General features: G+C 38.8%; 1 protein-coding gene across 10 annotated transcripts in view; it reads left to right on the plus strand.

Annotated features, from left to right (window-relative positions):
* Nucleotides 1–21,424, plus strand: part of DCX (doublecortin) — a 120,010-nt gene extending 98,586 nt beyond the window's left edge. For 4 of the 10 annotated variants that reach the window (XM_032250819.1, XM_032250816.1, XM_032250817.1 and 1 more), the window contains exons 6-7: nucleotides 2,171–2,265; nucleotides 13,463–21,424. In XM_032250819.1, the coding sequence (XP_032106710.1) occupies nucleotides 2,171–2,265; nucleotides 13,463–13,519 (152 nt within the window). In that variant the 3' untranslated portion in view covers nucleotides 13,520–21,424. Of the gene's footprint in view, nucleotides 1–2,170; nucleotides 2,269–13,462 lie in introns of all 10 variants that reach the window. The other 6 variants (XM_032250818.1, XM_032250813.1, XM_032250815.1 and 3 more) reach the window with 3 other exon arrangements.
* Nucleotides 21,425–23,700: the final 2,276 nt, after the last annotated feature.

A 23,700-nucleotide genomic window follows, 5' to 3' on the forward strand; every position in this document is an offset into this window, starting at 1 on the left:
GTTAACTATGGGTTAGTCATAGACAACTCTTAATATTTTGAAGTCTGTTCCTTCAATGCTTACATTATTGAGGGTTGTTAACATGAAAGGATGTTGGCAATTCTAATGCCTAGAATGCCCTTCCTATCCTCTCTGCCTATGTGTTGTTATGGTAGAATGATTCTATCTCTGATTCATCTTTTTCAAAGGGTTTTATTGAGATACAATTTACATAACATGTAATTCACTAATTTAACATATGCAACTCAGTGGGTTTTAATTTGGCCATAGAGTTGTGTAACCATCACCACTATTTAATGTCAGAATATCTTGGCTTTTCCGAAAGAAAACTTGTACCCATTAGCAGATTTTCAAACTCCTGCCCTTCCTCCAACCGCTGGGAACCATTATCCACTTTCGGTCTTTATTGATTTGCCTGTTTCAGATTCATCTTTCAAGATTTCTCAGGTGTTGCCTCCTCTTGTTTGTCTCCCAGGCCCCAGATTTCAAATTCTGTTCTCTGGATTCCAATAATACCCTATGCAAGGCTATGTCTTAGCATTTATTCCACTAAATTTTTGCCTGCCTCCCCCAGGAAGTAACTTACTCCTCTCTGAAACTCCAACGTCTAATACTTTGCCTGGCTCATAGGTAGTGCTCCATAGCTACTGTTTAAACGAAGGAATGACAGGGAGGGAGGGCTTTTCAACAAGTAGGTGAGAGATTAGTGAGTATATAAGCCAGACAGTGAGTGCTTCAGTGTCCATTTTTCAGCTCACTTACACTTAAATAAACTCAGCATCCACTACATTGATGTCTCTTCCATCTCTACAGTTGATGTATATGTTCCAGAACCTAGGGAAACATTTCCATAAGTGGTGTAGAAGGAATATATCCTCAGGAAATATTCATGATACGGCAGTTTAAGCTTTACTTATGGGACTAACAGCAACACTCTCAGGCCACCTTTCTGCTTAACATTTTCAATTTTCTATTCTCTCTCTCTCTCCCACCCCCACACACACATTCTTTCTCCGTCCTACTCTCAGTCTCCCCCACTCTCCACACACCCTCAGGATATTTGCCTTTGTTTTTAAAACACATTCTAGAATATCTCTGTTTAACAATGGTCTTAAAATTTAAAAAATACTTTGGCATGATATGTCTGAACAAAAATCCACTTTGAAAGCTGTTCAATTATTCCCTTTTAATATACCACATTTCTTTGTTCGTGATTGGATATTAAAAAGCTCATTAGTAAGGGAACATAAAACAACTTAACAACACAATAGAATATAAAGATGTTTAAAAAGAAACTGTCTTATTTTCAGCATTTTCTTGGCTAGAGGCAAATGGGGGTGCACCCTGACTCTGGCTACCATTTTTTACCTTTATATGTCTCTATGCCTTTCTCCCTGTTTCAACTTCCTCCTTCTCTTTTTATCTCTTATCATCTTCCTTGTCTCTTTTCTCCTCTATTCCCAATCTCTGTTTCTCTCCCTCTTTTTCAATTTTCTCCTCTGCCCATTCTGCTGCTTAAGGCTTTTTTTAAATGTTTCACCTTCTGTTTCTCCTCCACTTTCTCTTTCATTCTTCCTGACTAACCTATTTTCTCTTTCTTTCCTGCTGTTCTTTTCACACATGTAGGATGAGGTAGGAAAGGCACATTGGTGGGGCATGAGCAGGAAAAGAGAGGGAGAGAGACTAACAATGGGGCTGTCTTTCACCTACCCCATCATCTGCCACCAAAGGAAATATGCACTGGTCTAAAATCACCCGTATTTCTTCCCCTTTAAGGTTAGGCATATAACCTCTCTGTGCTTCATTTTGTCCTCTAAAAAATTAAAGCAAAATAATACCTTCCCAGACTACCTCCCAAAGATGTTAGGGGCAAACCTGGGAATGAATATGAAAATAATGAAAAGAAACAGACCCCTGTGACTGGGAAGCACCGAGGAGGAAAGAGTGGGAGGATGACGGCCTTGCACTGCATAGGGATCCAATTAACTGAGGATTGCAGTTCTTACCCTTTTGAGGAATGTGTTTCTTTTCACTTTGTTCTACTCACCAAATCACTTGGTTGTCTGTGTACCTCGTTTGAATGTTCTTAGTGTCTTCAGAGGGGAAGGATAACTTGCTCCTTTGTATGCTGTTGATTTTTATCCCTTCCTTTTCTCTTGCCTTGGGCTAGCAAACGGAACCTCCAGCAGCCAGCTCTCTACCCCCAAGTCTAAGCAGTCTCCCATCTCTACGCCCACCAGTCCTGGCAGCCTCCGGAAGCACAAGGTATTATGTCTCTTATACCTTACTAAACCTCTTTGCACTCGGAGTTTCCTGAATGGCTGGGTGAAAGCTTTCTCTTCCATTCTAACTCAACAGCACATTAAGGCCAGAAATTTTCTTCATCTGGCTCCATTAGCTTGAAGTTCTGGAAATCCAAGCAGGGAGCAAGCTTCTAGTCACTTTTATTTATTCCTCCAATTCCTGGTTTATTTATTTCCTGCTACATTTTAGCACTTCTTCCAAAGGGTCTCCAAAAGGTCTCCAAAGCTAATGAGGTAACCAAACCATGTTTTGGGACATGGGTTGAGCACTTGTCTCCCCAGTTCAGAGACATAGCAAAGGGGGTCTTCAGAGCACTTTATGTCACCAGGCATCAGTCAGTGGAAATGACAAAGATAGCAGTCCCAAAAAGTTGCACTGAGTTCCTTACTCCATTTAGATTTACTGGACATCAACAAATGAATAGCTCCTCGCTTCATTGTGTACTCTTCATTACCACGCAGATTCTGGTGCAGTGTAGGAAGAGAGTACATATACACATTGCATCAGCCATGGCCACCATGTATACTCCTTAAGGTATTACAAATAAATATATCATTAAATAACAGAAGCACGCCAATTCTCTAGCCCCAAACAGATTCTCACCCAGAAATCTCAGTGTGGAAAATCTGGAGTGATCACTGTCTTGAACCTCTTACACTTAAGGCAGTGTTAATGTGGCTTCTTTTCTGATTACCATACTGTGGAGCAACTTCTTCTAGCCTCCTTTTATTTTTTTCCTGCTCACAACTTGATGTGAGATGGTAAAAGGTAAAGAGCCACCAATATGGCTAACTGCATCTCAGAACCAGAGATGGTCAGAGCTGGAAAACACCATAGATGGAGATAAATTAGTTTTACTTGATTCTCTAATCTTATGAGGTTTGACATTTTACAAATGAGAAGGTTGAGAGCCAGACAGTTTAAGTTACTTACTAGGGTAACATACCTAGGTACGAGAGTGATACTCAAGTCACCATCAGTGGTATGCTGCAGCCAGCTCACACTAGGTGGTGAGAGCTGATTGTGTACATTGCTTCCCAACCCTGTATTAAGTGACATCATGTTTGTAACTTGAATTTGGCCATGGTGGGAATATTTACACCATGGAAATTAACAAATACTGTGAGTCAAGGTTGTTTTTTCTCACAGAAAGTTGCTAAACATTTAACAGCACACCACTGCCTTTCATTTTTATTTTCTTTTTTCTATATCAGTCTTTTAATTTCCTGGCTAATCTGGCTATTGCCTGCCCCATAATTTCTAATGTCTATTCCATTGCTTTAATGACCTCTTTAACTTCTGCTATTGAACCTTCCAGAACTTTCTCATTGTCCTGCTGAGCTATTTCATTTCCCCAAAGCAGTATTTGCTGAACTCTGTGTAACCAGTGTTACCTAGAGATTATGAGATGGATGACAATTGTTTTTACAGGGGCATTTAATTATTCTTTGCTGTGCAGCAAAGCTTGTAAATATGGACGTGCCAAGATGGGAATAGTCTACTTCTGTCATTCCACTGTCCACACAGCATCTCCTACACAACCCAGTTTCTTACTATATCTTTGCCCTATGCCTTTCTGCCCCTACCTGCCTTCTGGGAAGCATGACTTACCCTAGCATATTCCATCGGTACCTTCCCTAAAGTGTGAAGGCAGCTGGGACATTTGGTCTGCACACTCAAGTCATTCGGTTTTTCAACTGACATGTTCAGGTCATTTAGGCGAGGACCCTCCATCCGTAAGCCCACCAAGGTGAGTGTTTGTATTGTTAAACTATTTTTCCTGGTTGGGCTTGCAGGCACTTATGACTCAATTCTAACAATTGAAGGACTAGAACAAGCTCACAGGTGGCAGCATTGTCAGAGCTTCACAGTTTTCTTAACTGTGGAATTTTCAGTGTTTCATTTTAGTTTGAAAATTACTTTTTAAAGACAGTTAAGCAAGCAAATGTTAGTAACACATTATATCATTTTCTAGAGCAAGCTTTTAAATAAACATTTAAATTTGGTATAATTCTTACTATTTTTATAGCTCTTTATTTTTATATCCTTTCAAACTTACAGAAGAGTTGCAAAAATAATAAACAACTTATGTATCTCTTTACAGGGATTCGCTAGTTGTTTACATTTTGCCTCATTTACTTATTTCTTATGTTCTCTCTCTCTATATATATATGTGTATATATATACATATATATAATATATATAGACACATACACAAATAAATACATAGTACATATTATTTTTTCTGAACCGTTTGAGATTAACATCACAGGCAAACAGTATGCCTCTTTACCCCTCAATATGTCAGTATGTAGTTCCTCAGAACAAGGAATTTTTTCTTTCATAGCCATAACACAACCATCAAAATCAGGAAATTTAACATTTGCACAAAACTATTATATACTCTACAGTCCATATTCAAACTTTATCATTTGCTTTAATAATGTTCTTTTTCTGGTCCAAAATCCAATCTAGAATCACACGTTGCAAGTTCTCATGTCCTTTTAGTTTTGTTTAATTTGGAAAAGTTCCTGAGACTCTCTATCTCTCAGTACAGTATATTTTAGAAATAAAGAGTACAGGTCAGTTATATGGTGAAATGATTTTCAATTTGGGCTTGTCTGATATTTCATTGTGAATACATTCAGATTCTGAATTTGGGGCAGGAATATCATAGTAGTGATGTTGTATCCTCTCAGTACATACTAAGAGAAGCAATAGCATCATGCTTACACTACCAGTAATGGAGATTGAACTGGTTTTTCTGAATAAGCTAAAAAGCTTGTGACCTTGTGTCAGTCCCCCTGGGTCTCAGGTCCTAGATTCATGCTTCTCCTTTCACACAGCTACCTGAACCTTAGCACCATAAAGTCTCTGGGCAGCAGGCCTGAGCAGATCTCATATGAACTTCCGGAAACTGGACCTGAAAGGTGTGAGTCATGATGGAGACAGGAAGCAGATGGCTGAGGCCATGACTTTCCTCCTGCACAATTGGAAACAAACTTGAAGTCCCAGCATCCCTTTGGTAACTTTTGATGGCTGTGGCGGGACCCTAAGCTGTAATCAGCCTCTTGGCTTCTTCTCTTAAGCAGTTCATGAAGAATCTTTTTTAATGCAGCTGCAATGGGGTTAGCCAAAGTCCGCATACTCAAGTGTCACAATATGGACATGAAGTAAATCCTTGGATAGCTAATGAGAACAACATTTTGCATTTTCATACTGTTTTTTTTCTATTGCACAGCCATTTTCTCATTTACCCTTGTGATATCCCTGTGAAAGAGACAGGACACATAGCATTTTCCTTTTACAGATGAGAAAAAAGAGGTGCAGAGAAAAGACAGTCCCAATATGATTCAGCAAAAATTTATTAAGTATCGCCTTTGGAGAAAGTACATAGTAAAGATTTTTTTTTTAAATCTAGAAACATAAGGAAACTCTTTGATTTATTTAATTTTTAAAATTTCAGATGAGTGATTGCACCAATGGGTTGAAATTTGGAGGCATTTTATATGCAAAGTTGTCTAGAGACCAGAGGAAAGTATATTCAACATATTATTTGAAGGTATAACTAATGTTATTTAAATATACATTCTCCTCTGTTTCCAGACTTCTTTTGCCTTCTTGTAAGTGCTTGGAGAGGCCCTTTGATCAATGAAGCAGGGTCCCGATCCTTAAATCACAAATGCAACTAACTCTAATATTAAAGTGGCTTTGGGTAGTGTGATCAAAAGCTAACGAAAGGACTGCATGAGCACAAAGGAGGGTAGGAAAGGCATCCTACTGCGGGAGGGTGGAAGATAGGGAAAGCTTTTCACAGAGGTGACATTTAAGTGGCTGGTGAAGAGAATAGGCATGCCAGCTTTAAAAAAAAGTCACCAAGAACAAAATCACACCATCATAAAAGTACAGGACACGTTTGGGAAATAGAAAACTCAGACTAAAGGCCAGATTTCTCAAAACTCCTCCCTGTCTTCCTTTGGACTATAAGCTCCTTGGACCAGAGACCAACTTTTTGTTTTCTCTAACACAATAGTATCGCCAGCACAGCTGTATTTGTTACAAACATTTTGTTCTGTAGGGCTCCAAGGGACTAAGCAAATGAATTTCAGGTGCAAATTATTTGTATTGTTAAGCAATATGGTATGTTTCTGTATTTCTACATATCAATCAACAAAAACAGAATGTTGAGATAATTCCTTTTCCAGAACATTGTTCTACCCATACAAGAAAATACATTTTGAATACAAAATAAATTGACAGAGGCACAGCATTCAGAAGTTCATAATTATGCCTAGTTCTATGAATTATCTCCATATCCTACATCTCACGCCTTTCATTCAGAGTCTCAGCAGCAACAAGTGGAATCTCTTTAGGATTCTACCCTCTGGCCTTATCCACGCTTCCTTCAGAGTCTTCAGATAATTTTTTCCACCAACCAAGCAACTCCATTTAAGTGTCCGTCACATGAATAATGCTAAAGCCCAGTGGTTCAGTGTGCTGGTACTCAAAGTGGCTTCCTTATTATTAAAAGGCCCTTTTATACTGCTTAAAAAATACCCAGGGAATTCACTAACTTGACAATGTCTGTCCCATTTCTCTTGCTTTTGTGTAACTAAAGAAAAAAAAATAGAATCATTGCATTTTATAGAATTTTGGAACTAGAAGAAACCTTAAAGATCTTCCTCAATTTTAAAATCTGGAAGCAAGGGCCCTGAAAAGGGAAGTTAAATGGCAGAGGTAGTCCTAGAATCTAAGTCTCCAGACTCTTCATCCTGTGCTTTTTCTATTACAGTATTGTTTCGTCATATACAAGTTTAACTTAATGGAATGCATCAATAGTCACAACATAGTAATAGAGCAAACAACTATAAAACTGTCTCTTACATTTGTACATGTCATTACGTCCTGAATATCACTACGTACGTATATATGCACACACACACACACACACACACAAGCATATTGCTGTATATGGCTGCATTTTCAGAAGTGACATAAACAGTATTTAATTGTCAATATAAAGGATTTTCAAAGGTACTTTAAAAAATAACAGCTTATTGAGATATAATTCACATAGTATAGAAGTCACTCCTCTAAAGTGTACAATTTGGTGGTTTTTAACGTAATTTAGTATGCTACTATCTACTTTTAGAATATATTCATCACCCGCAAAATAAACCCCTTACCTGTTAGCAGTCACAGCCCCTTCCCCTTCAATCCAACCTCTGGCAACCAACCATCAGTTCTGTTTCTGTGGGCTAGCATATCTGAAACATTTCATATAAATTTCTCTCTGAAAACTGCTTTAGCTGCATCCTATAAGTTTTGGTGTGTTGTGATTTCATTTTCCTTTATCTCAAGGTATTTTCTAATTTTTCTTGTGATTTCATTTTTGACTCACTGGTTACTCATCAATGTGCTGTTTAATTTTAACACATATATAAATTTCCTGAATATCTTTCCATTATTGTTTCTAATTTAATTCCACTGTAGCCAAAGAATATAATTTGTATCATTTAAATCCTTTTAAATTTATTGAGAATTGTTTTATGGCCTACCATATGATCTATCCTGGAGAATGTTCCATGGGCACTTGAAAAGAATATGTATTCTGCTCTCGTTGGATAGAGTATTCCATAGATGTGTATTTGTTTATAATATTGTTCAAGTCCTCTATTCACTCATTGGTCTTCTATCTAGTTGTTCTACCCATTATTGAAAGTGGGATATTTAAGTATTCAACTAATATACTTGAATTATTTCTACTTTCAATTCCAACAGTTTTTGCTTCATGTATTCTGGTACTCTGTTAAGATACATAAATATTTATATTTATGTTTTCTGGATATATTTACTCTTTTTATCATTATAAATTGTTTTTCTTTGTCTCTAGTAATAATTTTTGTCTTAAAGTCTATTTTTTTCTGACATCAGTATAGCAATTCTAGCTCTCTTCTAGTTATTGACTGCATGGTAAATATTTTTCCATCATTTTGCTTTCAACATATTTGTGAGTTTGATTCTAGATTGTTTCTCTTTTAAACAGCATAGAGTTGGATCATGTTTTTAAAAATCTATTTTGCAGTCTCTGCCTTTAATTGGATTGCTTTACCTACTTATGTTTAATATAATTACTGGTAAAGTAGAAATTACATCTACCATTTTGCTATTTTCTGCATATATCATTTTTTGTTCATTACTCAGTGCTTGCCTTTTATGTGTTAAATGTATTTTTCTAGTGCACCATTTTAATTCCCTTGTTGTATTTCTACTAATTTTATTTTGAGTAATTTTTTTTAGCGGTTTCCTTGTGGATTACAATTCACATTTTAATACACTATTTAAGATTAATACAAACTTGATTTAAATTGTATATAAAAATTTTTCTGTAGCATAGCTCTGTTTCTTTCCCTCTCCTTTGTTCTCTTACTGACATACAAATTACATCTTTATATATAATAAGTCCATCAACAGATTCTTATAATTACTGGTTCAGGTAGTTGTCTTTTGAAATAAGCCAGACACAGAAAGAAAAATATTTTATGACCTCATTGTGGGATCTAAAAATAAAGGTCAAATATATAGAGATGGAGAATAAAACAGAGGTTACCAGCAGCTGGGGACAGAAGGGGAAGAAACAAGGAGACATAGGTTAAAGGATCCAAAGTAGCAGATGTGTAGGATGAACACATCTAGAGATCTAATGTAAAATATGAGGACTATAGGTAATAAAATTGTATTAGGGAGTAAGTAGATTTTAGCTGCTCTTGTCAGCAAGAAAAAAAAAAAAACTATTTGTTTTACTATAGTAACTACTTTACTATCTATATGTATCCCATAACATCATGTTGCAAACTTCAAATATACGCAGTAAAATTTATTTTTTAAAAAAGAAAGAGTTATGAAAATAAATTTGTACTGACTTTTGTGTTTGCTTACACATTTACTATTCTTTTAGTTATGTGGATTTGAATTACTTTCAAGTATCCTTTAATTTCTCTGTGGATGATTCTCTATGTATTCTTCTGCGGACAGGTCTGCTAGCAATGAATTTTTTGTGTCTATCTGGGAATGCTTTAATTTCTTCTTTATTTGTGATAATGATAATTTTGAATGAAAAAGATAATTTTGTTTGCTTTCCTTAAATGCCTTGATCCAGTAAGACTCCAAGCCTTTGCCGAGGGGCTCTGTTCCTGTGTTGGGACATGATTTCAATGCTCTGCCAGGCACTTTACAACTCCACCTTAGCATTCTCTTGCTGCTTGGACAGGGCCTCAGGGTTAGCCAGTGTGGAGAGATTAGGGCCATCTCATTTCTTTTCTAAGAATACACCCAGTCCTGAACTTGTGCCTGGCCTTCTAGATTCCCAGGAATATGTCTGAGCTTTTCAAAGATCCCTATAGGTATATTATTCTACGTCTATTATCCCTATAGACACATTATTCCTTTTAAGGTTTTCAGCAGCTTGATTTGCCCCAACTTTTGCCCTCCTCCTCATATAGCTACAATTTTTAAACAATTGCAACTGATCAATGTCCCTTGAAAAGGCTGTTCAGAGAGTGTGCTCTGAGTCAGGTTAAAAAAAGAAGAACCTGGCAAATGGGAGTTTCCAGGGAGCTACCGCACAGGCCAAAGAGTGACAATTCTCTGGGAATGGGTTATTTGGGGAGCTCCAAATCCCCAACTGCATCCTCTAGTAACTACTAGGTTGCTGTTTTTCACAGGTACTGTAGTTGTGACTGTTTTTCAAAGCTACCATGGAGCTGGAGAGAGGGAAGATGGAAATAGGGCAAGTCAAAACATCAAAAATCTTAGTATTTTTACAAGATTCATCAGTTTTTCTTCAACACTGTTTGGACTGTTGCAAGTTTTTGGTTAATTTTTAGAGTCCTGAAAAAGTTAATTTTGACAATTTTTCCAGTGTTACTGCATTTTTTGAGGAACAGATTTTCAGAGGGTCTTATGCCACCTTTCTGGAAGTCCAGAGCTCAAAGATACTTCTGACTATGTTCACTTTACTCCCGTACTTCAGAATTAATCCCTTCAGAGATGCAACTACATTGTATGCCACTTTGCCTCAATTCCATTTTACATATATTTGTTGCATTTCTAGTATTTCCTTGGCATTGTACATCCTACCTGTTTATCAGTTTTCTAAGAAACTTTTGTTGGGTAGTTTTGAACAGGGATGCTGAATCCTGCCTGTGCCTTGGTTATTTCTGCATGGATGACCCCCCCAATCTAAAATATGTTTTTTACATATTTAAAGGGTTGTAAAAGAGCAAAATCCAAACAAACATTGAAGAATGTGTGACAGAGACCACATGTGACCAGCAAAGAAAATTTAAAATATTTACTATCTAACCTTTTACAGAAAAATTTGCCAACCCCTGACTTACAGTGAAGGAATGGTAGGTTGATGAGACCTGAGTGTATTAGCTGTAGTTGCCTTTGTTGTGTTTTTTAATCATTCAATATTCCTTTAGGACTCCCAAATTATAGTCTCAGAGCTGGAAGAAACCTTACATATTGTTCACTGATAAAGAAACCAATACTCAAAGGCTTGTTCAGTGTCATAGCATTAATTATCCAGGACTAAACCTTAGGTTTCTGATTATGCTTTACTCCTCTTTTCATTCTAAGGTACCTACAAGTTTTCCTGTCACTTCTTTCTCAGCAAAAAGCATTTCCAATGTTAGATAAATTCTCAATGTTAGATAAATAAGTCCTCCCCTCCACTCTTGTCCCTCTTCCTCATTTCTGCTTTTGTCCCCACCTTAAGGAGAAGCTGTGTTCTCCAATTTTATTGAACAATCCTCTACTGAAGTTCTTGTCCTTATGATACTAAAGCAGTGGCAAGGCAGTGGGGTTGAGGGTGCTGTAAAGTAGCCACAGAATTGATTCTGTGTTTTCCAGTTCTCTTTGGTATCTTGCCGATAGCATGTATGGAAAAAATGTGATTTTCATATTGTGTTCCATTTGCGGAAGATGAGAAGGGTAGAACTGAGTGAGATTTTGCCATGTATTGGGCTTCCATGCAAGATTTAATTTGAATAGAGGATTTAAAGGGGGAGAGAGAGGCAGGAAGGAAGAGAAAGAGAGGGAGAGAGTTAAAAACCATGAATTTAGACCATAGATTGAGAAATCACAAGGATCTTCAAATAAAGCCCTTGGAGCAATGGGAAAAATCAGTGCCAGGTCATCTCCAGTCCACCATCTCCTCAAGACAGAGATAAGGCTTGGGGCAGTATTGGATCCAGGAATCCCAACTCCTAGAAGCATCAGAAAATAAGTTGAAAGTAGGTAGATGTGGTACATTTTCCCAGCTATCATTTATTCAGGGCCTGAAAATTCTCTGGAAGATTGAAATGAAACTACATATGTATTCACAACAGATTTTGACAAGGGTGCAAATGTCAGTCAATGGAGGAAAGACAAGTCTTTTCAATAAATGCTGCTGGAGTAGCTGAATATCCATAGGCAACAAACAAATAGAAGTGTCATGGCCAGGTGCGGTAGTTCATGCCTGTAATCTCAGCACTTTGGGGGTCTGAGGCGGAGGATCACTTGAAGGCAGGAGCTTGAAACCAGCCTTGCCAGCATGGGGAAACTTCGTCTCTACTAAAAATAAAAAAAATTAGCTGGGCGTGGTGGTGAGCTCCTGTAATCCCAGCTACACGGGAGGCTGAGAGGTAGGAGAAGTGCTTGACTTTGGGAGGCAGAGGTTGCAGTGAATGGACATGATGTCACTGCCCTCCAGCCTGGGTGACAGAGTGGGACTCTGTCAAAAAAACGTTTCTTGATCTCAATATCATATCTTATGCAAAAATTAACTAAGGATGGATTATAAGCAAAGAATTCTTAGATTTGACAACAAAAGTAAAATCCATAAATTAAAAACTGATAAATTTGGTAAATTGGACCTCATCAAAATTAAAAATGTTTGCTCTGTCAAAGACCCTGCAAAAGGTGTGAAGATGTGAAAAGACAAGATAAAGACAAGAAAATATTTGCAACCCAATATCTAATTAAAGGCTTATTTAAAGAATGTAAAATAACTGTTAAAACTTACCAGTAAGAAAATAATCTAATTCAGAAATGAATAAAATCATGAAGAAACATTTCATTGAGGAAGAAATACAGATGAAAACTAAGCACATGAAAAGATGTTAAATATCATTAGCCACCAGGGAAATGTAAATTATAACCACAATGAGATATCAGCACAAATCCACAAGAATGAGTAAAATTAAAAAAAAAATAGTGAAAACATCAATATTGGAGAGGATGTGGAGAAACTGAATTACTAATACTTTGCTGTTGGGAGGTGAGACTGTAAATGGTACTGCCACACTGGAAAGCAATATGGCATTCCTTACAAAACTGAACATGCAATTACCATATGACTCAGCAATTTTACTCCTGAGTGTCTGTCCCAAAGAAATGAAAATGTATGATCACACACAAACTTATACAGTATAGGAATGTTTACAGCAGCTTTATTTGCAATAGCCCAAAACTTCAATCATTCAACGTGTGCTTCAGCAGGTGAGTGGCTAAACAAACTGTGGTACATCTATACCGTAGAATATTGCTCAGCAACATAAAGGAGCAAATTCTTGATACATAATGGCTTACACGAGTCTCCAGGGAATTATGCTGAATGAAAACAGCCAATCCCAAATGGTATATACTGTATGGTTTCATTCATATAACATTCTTGAAATTCTAAAATTACACAGATAGGAAACAGATTATTGGTTGCCAGGGCTCAGGGATGAGGGGAGGGTTGGATGGAGCTCTAATGGGGTAGCACAAGGGGGCCTTGTGGTGAAGGTACAGTTCCATATCTTGACTATGGTGATGGTCACACAAATATACACACATGATAAAATTGCACAGGACTACACACACACACATACACACCTCACACACAAATTATTGCATGTTAAGCTGCAAGAGGGTACCATTAGGGAAAATTGAGTGAAGGGTATATTAGTAAAAGGGTACCTCCCTATACTTTTTTTTCAGCTTCCTGTGAATCTATAATTAAAATGTAAAAATTAAAGAGAATATGAATAAAAAACCTAAAACAGCCACTCCAGAGCTCAAGATATCAAGAAAAGGAGAATTAACTTTGTCTCTTCTCTTCTTATAGGACTTGTACCTGCCTCTGTCCTTGGATGACTCGGACTCGCTTGGCGATTCCATGTAAAGGAGGGGAGAGTTCTCAGAGTCCAGAGTACAAATCCAAGCCTATCATTATAGTAGGGTACTTCTGCTCAAGTGTCCAACAGGGCTATTGGTGCTTTCAAGTTTTATTTTGTTGTTGTTGTTGTTGTTATTTTGAAAAACACACTGTAATATGTTGGGTTTATTTTCCTGTGATTTCTCCTCTGGGCCACTGATCCACAGTTACCAATTATGAGAGATAGATTGATTACCATCCTTTGGGGCAACCTTCCAGAAATGCAAAATGTGCTAGTCCATGACCTTTCAATGGAAAGCTTAGATGCCTGCGTTATTTTTGCCCTGTCTCATTTTGCCCATACGGTCTTCCTCCTGTAGAGGGCTGTTTACATATACAACACTTAAAATTTTTGTGTGGGAATAAAAGCTCATTAGCAGATCCAAGAATGACAAACACAAGTGCCCCTTTTCTCTGGATCTCAAGAATGGTGGAGGACCATGGAATGACAGCAAGGCAACTCCCCAGCCTCACTCTTCACTTCTGATTGAGGCCTGGGTTTGTTGTCCAGCACCAATTCTGGCTGTCAGTGGGGAGAAATACCAGCAACTTACAATTGTGACATCAGATGCTTAGGATCCTGGTGCTGGGTTAACTAAAAGAGAATAGGCAGAATTGGAAAATACTGCAGACATTTCAGAAGAGTTTATAAAGCACAGTGAATTCCTGGTCAATCTCCCCACTGAGGCAATTTGGAATCAATCAACAATTGATAAGAGTTTGGAGTAAGGGATTTCATATACCTGATTCCTCTAGGAGGCTGTCTAACATATCACATGATTACATGAACTGTATGGTATCCATCTATCTCTGTTCTATTGAATGCCTTGTTAACAGCCAACACTGAAAACACTGTGAGAATTTGTTTTCAGGTCTGACACCTTTCAGTCTCTTTTTATAGCAAGAAATCAATATCCTTTTTATAAAAACTCATGTCTGTATTTCAGGAGCAAACTCTTCGGGCTCCTTTTTTTGTAAACTGGTGACTTTTCTTTTGTCTAAAAAACACGTGAAGAAAATTTACCAAAAAAAAAAAGCAGAATAATAATGTAGTTTAGAAATTATGCTGTCACTGCCAAACAGTAACCTCCAGGAGAAAACAAAATGAATAGCAGAGGCCAATTCAATAGAATCAGTTTTTGATAGCTTTTTAACAGTTATGCTTGCATTAATAATTTCAATGTGGACCAGACATTCTAATTATATCTTAAATGAAATGTTACAGCATATTTTAAGCAACTCTTTTTATCTATAATCCTAATATTTCATACTGAAGACACAGAAATCTTTCACTTGTCTTTAACATTAGAAAGGATGTCTCTTTACTAAGGACTGATCATTTGAAATAGTTCTCAGTCATTTGAGATACAGGTTTATAACACTGCTTTTTTTCTGTAATCGTAGCCCATAATAGCAAAGACAACTAAATTTAAGTGAAGGCCATGCATGCCAATTCTGTGTTTGCTTTTAGCAGATATGAAGATTTCCTTATTTCTTTGTAATTGTGCAGATATTTTGAAAGGCACAGCATTCGAAGCCAAGCTGCTCTTTGGCTACTGAATGGCTTGCAGTTGTTCCTCCACTCTAAATGGAATGAGCTTGCTGTGTGTATGTGTGGCGGTGGTGGGAGGGGGTGGTGCATGTGTGTGTGTGTGTGCATCTGCACCTGCTTCACAATTAGGAAATACTACAGGACACCCCTGTAATGGATTGGTGGCAACTTGGTGGCACTGCTGTTATGCACTGTGTAGGGGGAACCCAGTGGTGGTAGGGGTAGCTCAGATGCCCCTAGACAAGTTTCAGATGTCTATAGCTACCAGAAACATTTTTGGTTCAGGAAAAGTGAGATGATGGAGTACTTGTTTCTGGTTAAATTGGTCATTGAAGAACCCCAAATGATGAGAATTTCTTTTTGCCCCCCACCTTTATTTGTAGACCCATTCAAAACCATTAATAAGCCCATTTTACTTAGCCCCTATTTCTTTCTAGAAGCTCAGGGTTTTCTTAGTGCCTCCCAGAACATTTCATAGTTAATTGGGGAAAAGTGATACTTGGTTTAGGGGTGTGGGCATAAAGAACGGTAGGAGGCCTACTTTTGAACTTCAGGCCAGATCCCACCCCCCAACGACTCCACCCACAGTCTCACTTTAGGTCTCATTTAGTCCAACATCTTTATTTTAAGATGAGGAAATGGAGGCTGGTTAACAGCAGAACCCGAGGAAGAATCCAGATTTCCTTATGTCTGGACCTCACACTAGCTCTCTGAGCATTTCCTTGATTGTGATGTATGTACTATTAGAAAATACTAAATGGACATATTTTCTTTGGGATAACCTTTGAACCAACAATCTTCAATAACAATAGTACATTTTCCATCTTACTTTTAATCAACTATAAGGAAATGTTTCTTTACTGCCATTTTGGAGGGGGCAGGGGATGGGGCTTGGTGTAGTCCAAAAATCAGGTTTCCAATAGTTAATTACATTTTAAATCGGACCATTTTTCAAGGCAAATTAATTTTTTTGTGTGTGTAACTGAGCTCCTCCACCCCTGTCATTCACTCCTAATTTTACCCAATCCAATTTTACCACTCAAGTCCCATTGTGTTAATTTCTGCAGTCAGCAACCATTAAGTCAGCAAGCATTTGCCACCAGTCCCTATACTTCTCCCTCCCTCACACACACACACACACACACACACACACAATCCATCTCTTGCTTGTTCCTACCTCCTGATTTTTCTTCCCTACAGGAATAGAAATAGGGACAAAGAAGGGGAAATGTATATATGGGGGCTGGGCTGAACAACTAACTTCATAAGTAGTGTTAACTAGGGGTAAACTGAGAGAAAAGCTCCTTTTCTCTTCACTGTTTTGGAAAGGATAGCCATTAGCATGACTGCTTTGTGTCCTTATGGACTTTAGTATTAGCCTAGATTGAATCATAGCGTTTTCTAGCTGGAAGGAACCTTAAGATCACATCATCTACTCCTTTACTCCAAATTTATCATTCTTCAGGCCAGGAAACCAAGACACAGAGGTAAAGTAATTTCCCCAAGGTCACACAGCTGGCTGGGGCAGGATTGGGATTAGAACCCACATCTCCTGGCTCTTATTCCAGGGCCTTTTCCCACTAAGCAGTATTGCTTTCTACTAGGCTCCTGAGAATTCTTTCCCAGGGTCATGTTGCATCTTGGAGCCATATGCTGCTGTCCTCATCTCAGTGGGAAATCCACTCAGCAACCTAATACGGCCCCTTTTCCCTGCACTCACATGGTTCCTATCTGCATGGGTTGCAGATGTCCTTGAAGAGAAGGAGGCATCAAGGGCCAGTAGGAACAATGGGGTCCTTGGCCCTGTCCATCTGATTCAGGGGAGCACAACTCCATCTTGAGGAGCCTTGTGAATAGCCCCCTGAATTCTTACCTTGCCAAAATGGAATGGAGGAAGACTGGTTTTCCCTGTCAGCTCACCTCGTGTCATCTTATAATGGTTGGTCTTTCCAGGCTGAGGGAAATGTTTCTTATTTCCAGAGTAGAGAAAGAAATAGGGGAATATAGCTTTGTTCATCCTGACTTTCTGAGATGGCTTTTCAACATTTTAAAAAACTAATGTGGCTACCATTCACTGGCAGTGATTTCTTTTAGAATATGGGAGTGAGATGAACTAGAGAAAATAACCTGGTCTTGCTGTGGTTGCACTTATCCACAATGTCCCCAAAGCCATCCTGCTCTGATGGGGACAATTTCTAGGTATAAGCAAGGGGCTTTGTGACTAAAATGTACCCTGGTTGATGTTAAACATTGGCTTCTGTGTTTGCACCAAAATAGCAAGCTGTGTGCTCTATACACTCTTCCCATCTTCCTGTGTACACTGCTCCTGTGGCCTTCCACAGCAGAAACCAGGGCAAAAGGGTCCAAACACGTGGTATTCTTTGCCACAAGTCTCTTCCTGGGAACTAAGGGGGTATTTATTAGTACAGTTCTAAGAGACCTCCTCCTGGGCTTGCCCCTATCCTCAGGTAATTCTCTATCCTTTCTGCTTCTCCTCCCCAGTCTCAAGTAACCAAGAAACCTGAAAGTGGACATGTAGCTATTTGAAGAAGGCAAGGAATCCTGAGATTCTTCTTAGAATCACCTAATCTAAGTCTTAAACCAGTAATCCAGTGCTTACCTTGAACAAAATTTTGTCTGTGTTTCTAGTCCGTTCAATACCCTGGGTACAGATGCTCCTAATCACCCCACACATTTGATTCTAAATGACTTTTATTTTTTAAAAATCCATATCCCTAGGACAGGAGAACAGGGATGCCTATATCCCCCAAATGAGCTCCAGCACATTGATGGGAATGTTCCCAAAGATCAACCCACCTCAGAAACATCTGTGTCAAGAGACTTCCTCAGATAGAAAAATTGAGACAGTGTGGTTTGAATGACTTCTTTTATAGTGGTCCAGTTTGTTATAGAAATAAAAGGTACTGTTTTTTAAAAAGGGATTGAAACCTGTCCTTGGCCATATAGGGCCACTTGGATCCATTTCCAGACCCTACTCATGTATTGCGCTCACTGCATCAAGGGCTTTGGCCTTTAGTCCCAGACTGGTTTCAAAAGTAAAGCATAAGTGTTTTGGAGCTCATCTGGGGTGGGACATGGGAATGTTGGCCCACTTATCCCTTCAGGAAAAGGTGCCTTCCCTCCCTTTCTTCTGAAGCCTGGTCCCCAGAGCTTGTTTTCATCTCCAAAGGTCTAGTGTGGTCTTTACCCCCAGCCTCTTACTGTTGCTTCCTGCCTTGTTTCCTTGTTAAGGAGCTATGCAGACCTCCCACTTTGGCTTAGTGTGACATTGGCTGTCATTTGACAAGACTAACTTGTTTTTGTTGTTGTTTAGACAGATCTGTCTCCTAGGCTGGAGTGCAGTGGCGCAATCTTGGCTCACTGTGACCTTCACCTCCCAGGTTGAAGCGATTCTCCTGCCTCAGTCTCCCGAGTAGCTGGGATTACAGGTGTGTGCCACCAGGCCCAGCTAATTTTTTGTATTTTTAGTAGAGATGGGGTTTCACCATGTTGGCCAGCCTGGTCTTGATCTCCTGGCCTCAAGTGATCTGCCCACCTCTGCCTCCCAAAATACTGGGATTATAGGTGTGAGCCACCATGCCCAGCAGACAAGACTAATTTTTTAATCCCTTAGTTTATTTGCTTTAACACCTTCTGGAATCAGAGGTGTTTCTTACCTTGGATGCCTGGGACTAGGGCAGTATAAAATTCCACTTGGGAATTAAGGCATCTTTCTGCTCTGGATCAGAAGGGCAGGTTAGTTGGGAGAGGTCAGATGGCACAACAGAGGTCACCTTGTAACTAAGGCAAAGACTTGAAGGCGTTAGTATTTCTCATTACTGGGTAAATAACCTGAGGGAATCAATGGCTTTTTGCCACTCTACCTCTTGTGTGTCTCTTTGACTTTTCTTTCTCTGTCTAGTTTCCTATATTCTCAGTTTATACTCTATGTTATCATTCTCTCTTTCCACAATACAAACATCCATCCTTTGTCCTGTGCGGTTTTCTCTCTCTCTCTCTCTCATTACCTTTATTTGTATTTTCTCCTTCCTCCCTGTCTAGGCATTGGGCATGTGCCTCTTCTTAGCCTGTGATTTTTGTCTTGGGAATGATGATAAATTATTTCCAGATTCAACCAGCCCTGGTCCTACCCCAGTCCAGTCAGAAGTATGCTGGTGGGAATTAACCTGATCCTGGCCCATTCTTCCTCTCCATTTTCATTCTTAATCCCTCTCAGCAGATCTTCACAAGCAGTTTCCTTATTGCTCATGTATCTTTAGGTCTTTGCCTTCCAAGCACTGTACAGAATACTTTGTGGTTCCGTTTTAGTCTGCCATTTCGTGGAGCAGTGAAGCGTGCTCAGAGAAATAATCAGCTGAACAGAAAAATCCACCTATGGATTTATATCAGCTAAATACTAATAATTGATTTTGTTTGATCTGCCCATAATTTTAAAAGCTGCAATATAATATAATGAGAGACCACAGGTAATTTATCCTGTCATTTGTTTTGGCTGGATGGGGGTGGGGGAGTAATTGCTTAAAATTTTACCATTACACATTAAACTCTCTATAATAATTTTGTTTGGGGCTTGCTACCTGTTGACTTGTTTCAACTGAACTGGCAGGCAGTTGGAGTTGATTTAAATGAAAAGATTATTTAGCAAATCTATACTATAAAAAGAAACATTCGCTTAATTGAAATGTATTTTTTCCTTCTATTACTAGATTCACCTAAACATTTACTCTTGACAACATCTGTTCATGATACTGAATAGGCAGTCCATATAAGAGAAATCAGTGGACCTAAAGAAGCCAGCTTATAGGTGTTAATTTATTAAACAGAGTGCAAAGCCCTTGGAAATGTCACTGCTTGGCAATGCCATATGGAATGCCAAAATTTCCAATGACTTTTCTTTATAAGTTATCTGAAAGGGGTTTGAGCAAGTAAGAGGTTATGCCAAAATGTCTCCAATGTATGGTCCTGTAATATATTGCAGCTTGAAGCCAATGATCCCTTAAGACTTGTATACAACTAATGCATGTTTTGATTGAATTTTGCATTTCCCATGTGTGGTAAGTTCTTCAAAATGTTTTTGATCACCTTTTTGTGCCATTAAACTTGTACAGAAAATGCTTTTATGGCCATTTTCAAAGGGAGAAAGTTTAAAATGGAAACAGCCCACCCTTTCTGCCCTGTAGCTGTAGTTAGAATTGAGTAACTGTAGCAAAACAGCTGTAATTGGTGGTTGTAGTGTTAGAGGCGTTAGCTTGCTAGTGACTAGCTTTGGAGAGTAAATGCATGGTATTGTACATCACATTTCTTAAATAACTCATTTTAACCTCTGAAAAGAATATATTCTTCTTTGTAGTCCTTCTTCCTACCCCTCTTGCCCTCTCCCTCCCCCTGCTCCCAGGTGTCTTACGGTTGTAAATATCTGATTTGAGGCCCAATAATTCTTGCCAAGTAAAGTCAGCAAACAACAAACAGACAAAAATGTGGGGAAAAGGCATTTCTCAACCGTCTCTCAGCAGTTATCGATCATTTCTCAAGGAACAGCATTGTAATCAAAGACTCAACTTCTCTTTACATAAAACTCAGTGGCAAATTGGGGATGTATTTGGCCATTTGATTACATTACAGAATTGAATAGTTTTCAGAATCACATGTAATCCAAAGATAGTAGGTAGTGATGTTCCTTAACCCTACAGCAGTTTTGAGGTATTTAGAGAACTCAGAAGATCCTGCTTAACCAGTGACCAATAATAATTTGAAAAAAGAGGAAAAAAGGATAGAAATACAACAGATATTTAATGATTTTAGCCACCTTTTTAGAATAGTTACAGCCAGATAAAAAACAAGGGCTTGAGTTTAAATGCGTTACTATCAGTGTCCCAGGCAATGCCTAACCTACTCTGAGGCTGTGATTTAAAAGCAGTATTTCAAGAGACATTCTCCTTTTTGGTTTGCTGTCCCCACGTGGACTGGTAGGTTTAGTGAGGCCCCCATAAACCAGCTGGAGCAGACTCTTTTCATCTCCTTTGCCTGTAATATCCCTTTTCCCTCACCCCCTGTGCAATTCAATGAGGGCTTTCTTGGATCAGAGGACTTCAAGGTTGTCTAGAGAAGTTCACCATGTGTGTAAGGTGCTGTGAACTGTGAATGCTGAAGATTTGCAGCATTCAATACCGGGCAGCCGAAGAGCTGCTCTTGCAATCATTTTGGCTCTCAAGCTCTGTTCTTCATCGCATTCTCATTTCTGTGTACATTTGCAAGATGTGTGTAATGTCATTTTCCAAAAATAAAATTTGATTTCAATATTTCTGGCTGACATTCTCTCTTTTTATTTTTTTATAAAACCATGACCCAATAATCATATAACCACAAAATGTCCAAGCTGGCAGGAAACTTGGACATTATTTCGTCCAAACTCTTAATTTACAGATGAGGAAGCTGAGAATTAATGTGTGATAGAAACACCATAATTATCAGTCCAGCACATTTGCAACAAATGAGATCTCAGATATCCCTCCAGAGTTTAGCAGGAATAACGTGACCTCTTTTTATGCATAAGATGCTTTGACCAATGTCAGTCTGTGTCATCAGGTAGTGACTTCTAGTATCGTGTTTTCAGAGGCCCAAGAAAGACTCCATGTCTCCCAAGATACCTCTACCTGTTTCATGCAATTTCCTTAACAGTGTGGCTGCTCTTCCTCAATAGGCTGATAGTGCAGCTACTCTCTATGAGAGGAAACACATAGATCTATTTACCCTCAGACATAAATGACTGATTACATAGTTTCCTCAGATCAGGTTTTAATGGGCTAGTGAACACAAAGCACTGGGCTTGGGAAGAGGTTGATGGAGAGGGAGGGAGAAATGGACATAGAAAACAGGAGGCTGAGTCTGGGCATGGTGATTCACACCTATAATCCCAGCACTTTGGGAGGCTGAGATGGGTGGATCACCTGAGGTCAGGAGTTCAAGACCAGCCTGGCCAACATGGTGAAACACTGTCTGTACTAAAAATACAAAAATTTGCTGGGCATGGTGGACCATGCCTGTAATCCCAGCTAGTTGGGGGGCTGAGGCAGGAGAATCACTTGAACCAGGAAGGCGGAGGTTGCAGTGAGCCAAGATAGTGCCACTGCACTCCAGCCTGCGTGACAGAGCAAGACTCTATCTCAGAAACAAACAAACAAAAACCAGATGGCTGAGATTCTATGAAACAGTTTGACCAACATCACAATTATGTGAGGGCCAACTCTGCAGCTCCCAGCTGACCCATTTTTGGAGAAGCAATGATGCCAGCATCCCCTAGGCACTCCCAAGGACCAAGATAATTATGTATCCTTCATCTAAGCAGTATTTTATCAACTGGCTCCATGACCATCACTCTAGTGGAGACAAAGGAAGTAGATGGAAATGGGACTTCTTGGTGTTTCTAATCCAACGAGAGGTTGGATACAACAATCAGACTGGCTAGACCTCTTGCTGACAGTTTTTATTCCCATTACCATCAGGTTCTCCTTGTCCCTGATTTCTCATGACATCCCTTTCATCCACCTTGGTCTATCCTGAACTCCCCTGCAAGTAAACTCTTTCTAAAATATCATTTTGGTCACAAAAGGACAAATACTGTAGGATCTGCTCACATGAAGTATCTAATATATCGAAAATCATAAAAACAAAAAGTAGAAAAGTAGTTACCAAGGGCTTGGGGAGGGTAAAGGGAGAAGCAGTATTTAGCGGGTATAGAGTTTGTGTTACAGGATGGAAAAGTTCTAGAGATCTGTTGCACAACCATGAAAATATACTTACACAACTGACCTGTACACTTAAAAATAGTGAAGATGGTAAATTCAATGTTATGTCTTTCACTACAATAAAAAAAAAATTTCGATTGTCTCATTTCTTTGACCATTAAATCAAGTCCAACTCCTCTTCATGGTTTTGATTAATACCTCTACAGCCTCTACAGCAGTATGTTCTAGGTACCCTGCCAATTGCTAGGCTTTGGACCTAGGCCTCCGGGAGTTCCAGCCTAGTGAAGACAGGCCTGTAAATAAATGAGTCCAGTGCAAAAAAGCAAGTGCTACGAGAATACCAGTGATGGAATAATGATTGCTCCAGGAAGATGAAGTCCAGAAAAACTTCATGGAGCATTTGAAAGCATATTAAAAACTTTCCAGGTGGGCAGTGAGCACTCTAAATAGAGGCAATAGCATGAAAGGTGGCCCCCAAAGCAAGAGTCTCTCTGAGAACTAATGATTACCTGAGGTGGCTGAGTTAAAGGATCAGCATACACAGTTCTGAGAGGAAAACAAAAGTGCAGTTGTCTGGGAATTACAATTTGGGTGGTGTAGCTCAGTGGTTCCCAAATGCTGTAATGTTTTCACCAGACTGTGGTACAAAGAGAAAACTAAGGACAATATAGTATGCTTTTTTCATAGAAGTAAATGTATTCATTTAAATAACTACCTTTACAGATCATGTACTTTTACTTTTGGTAAAAATGTTCTTCCTTGTATGAAATTTTGGTCATGGTAGAAGATAGGTATTTGTTTTTGAATGTCCTAACTAGGCAAAGCTTAAA

Source organism: Sapajus apella, unplaced genomic scaffold (genome assembly GCF_009761245.1).
Source record: "Sapajus apella isolate SASKATOON/1434 unplaced genomic scaffold, GSC_monkey_1.0 scaffold73, whole genome shotgun sequence".
NCBI lineage: Eukaryota > Metazoa > Chordata > Mammalia > Primates > Cebidae > Sapajus > Sapajus apella.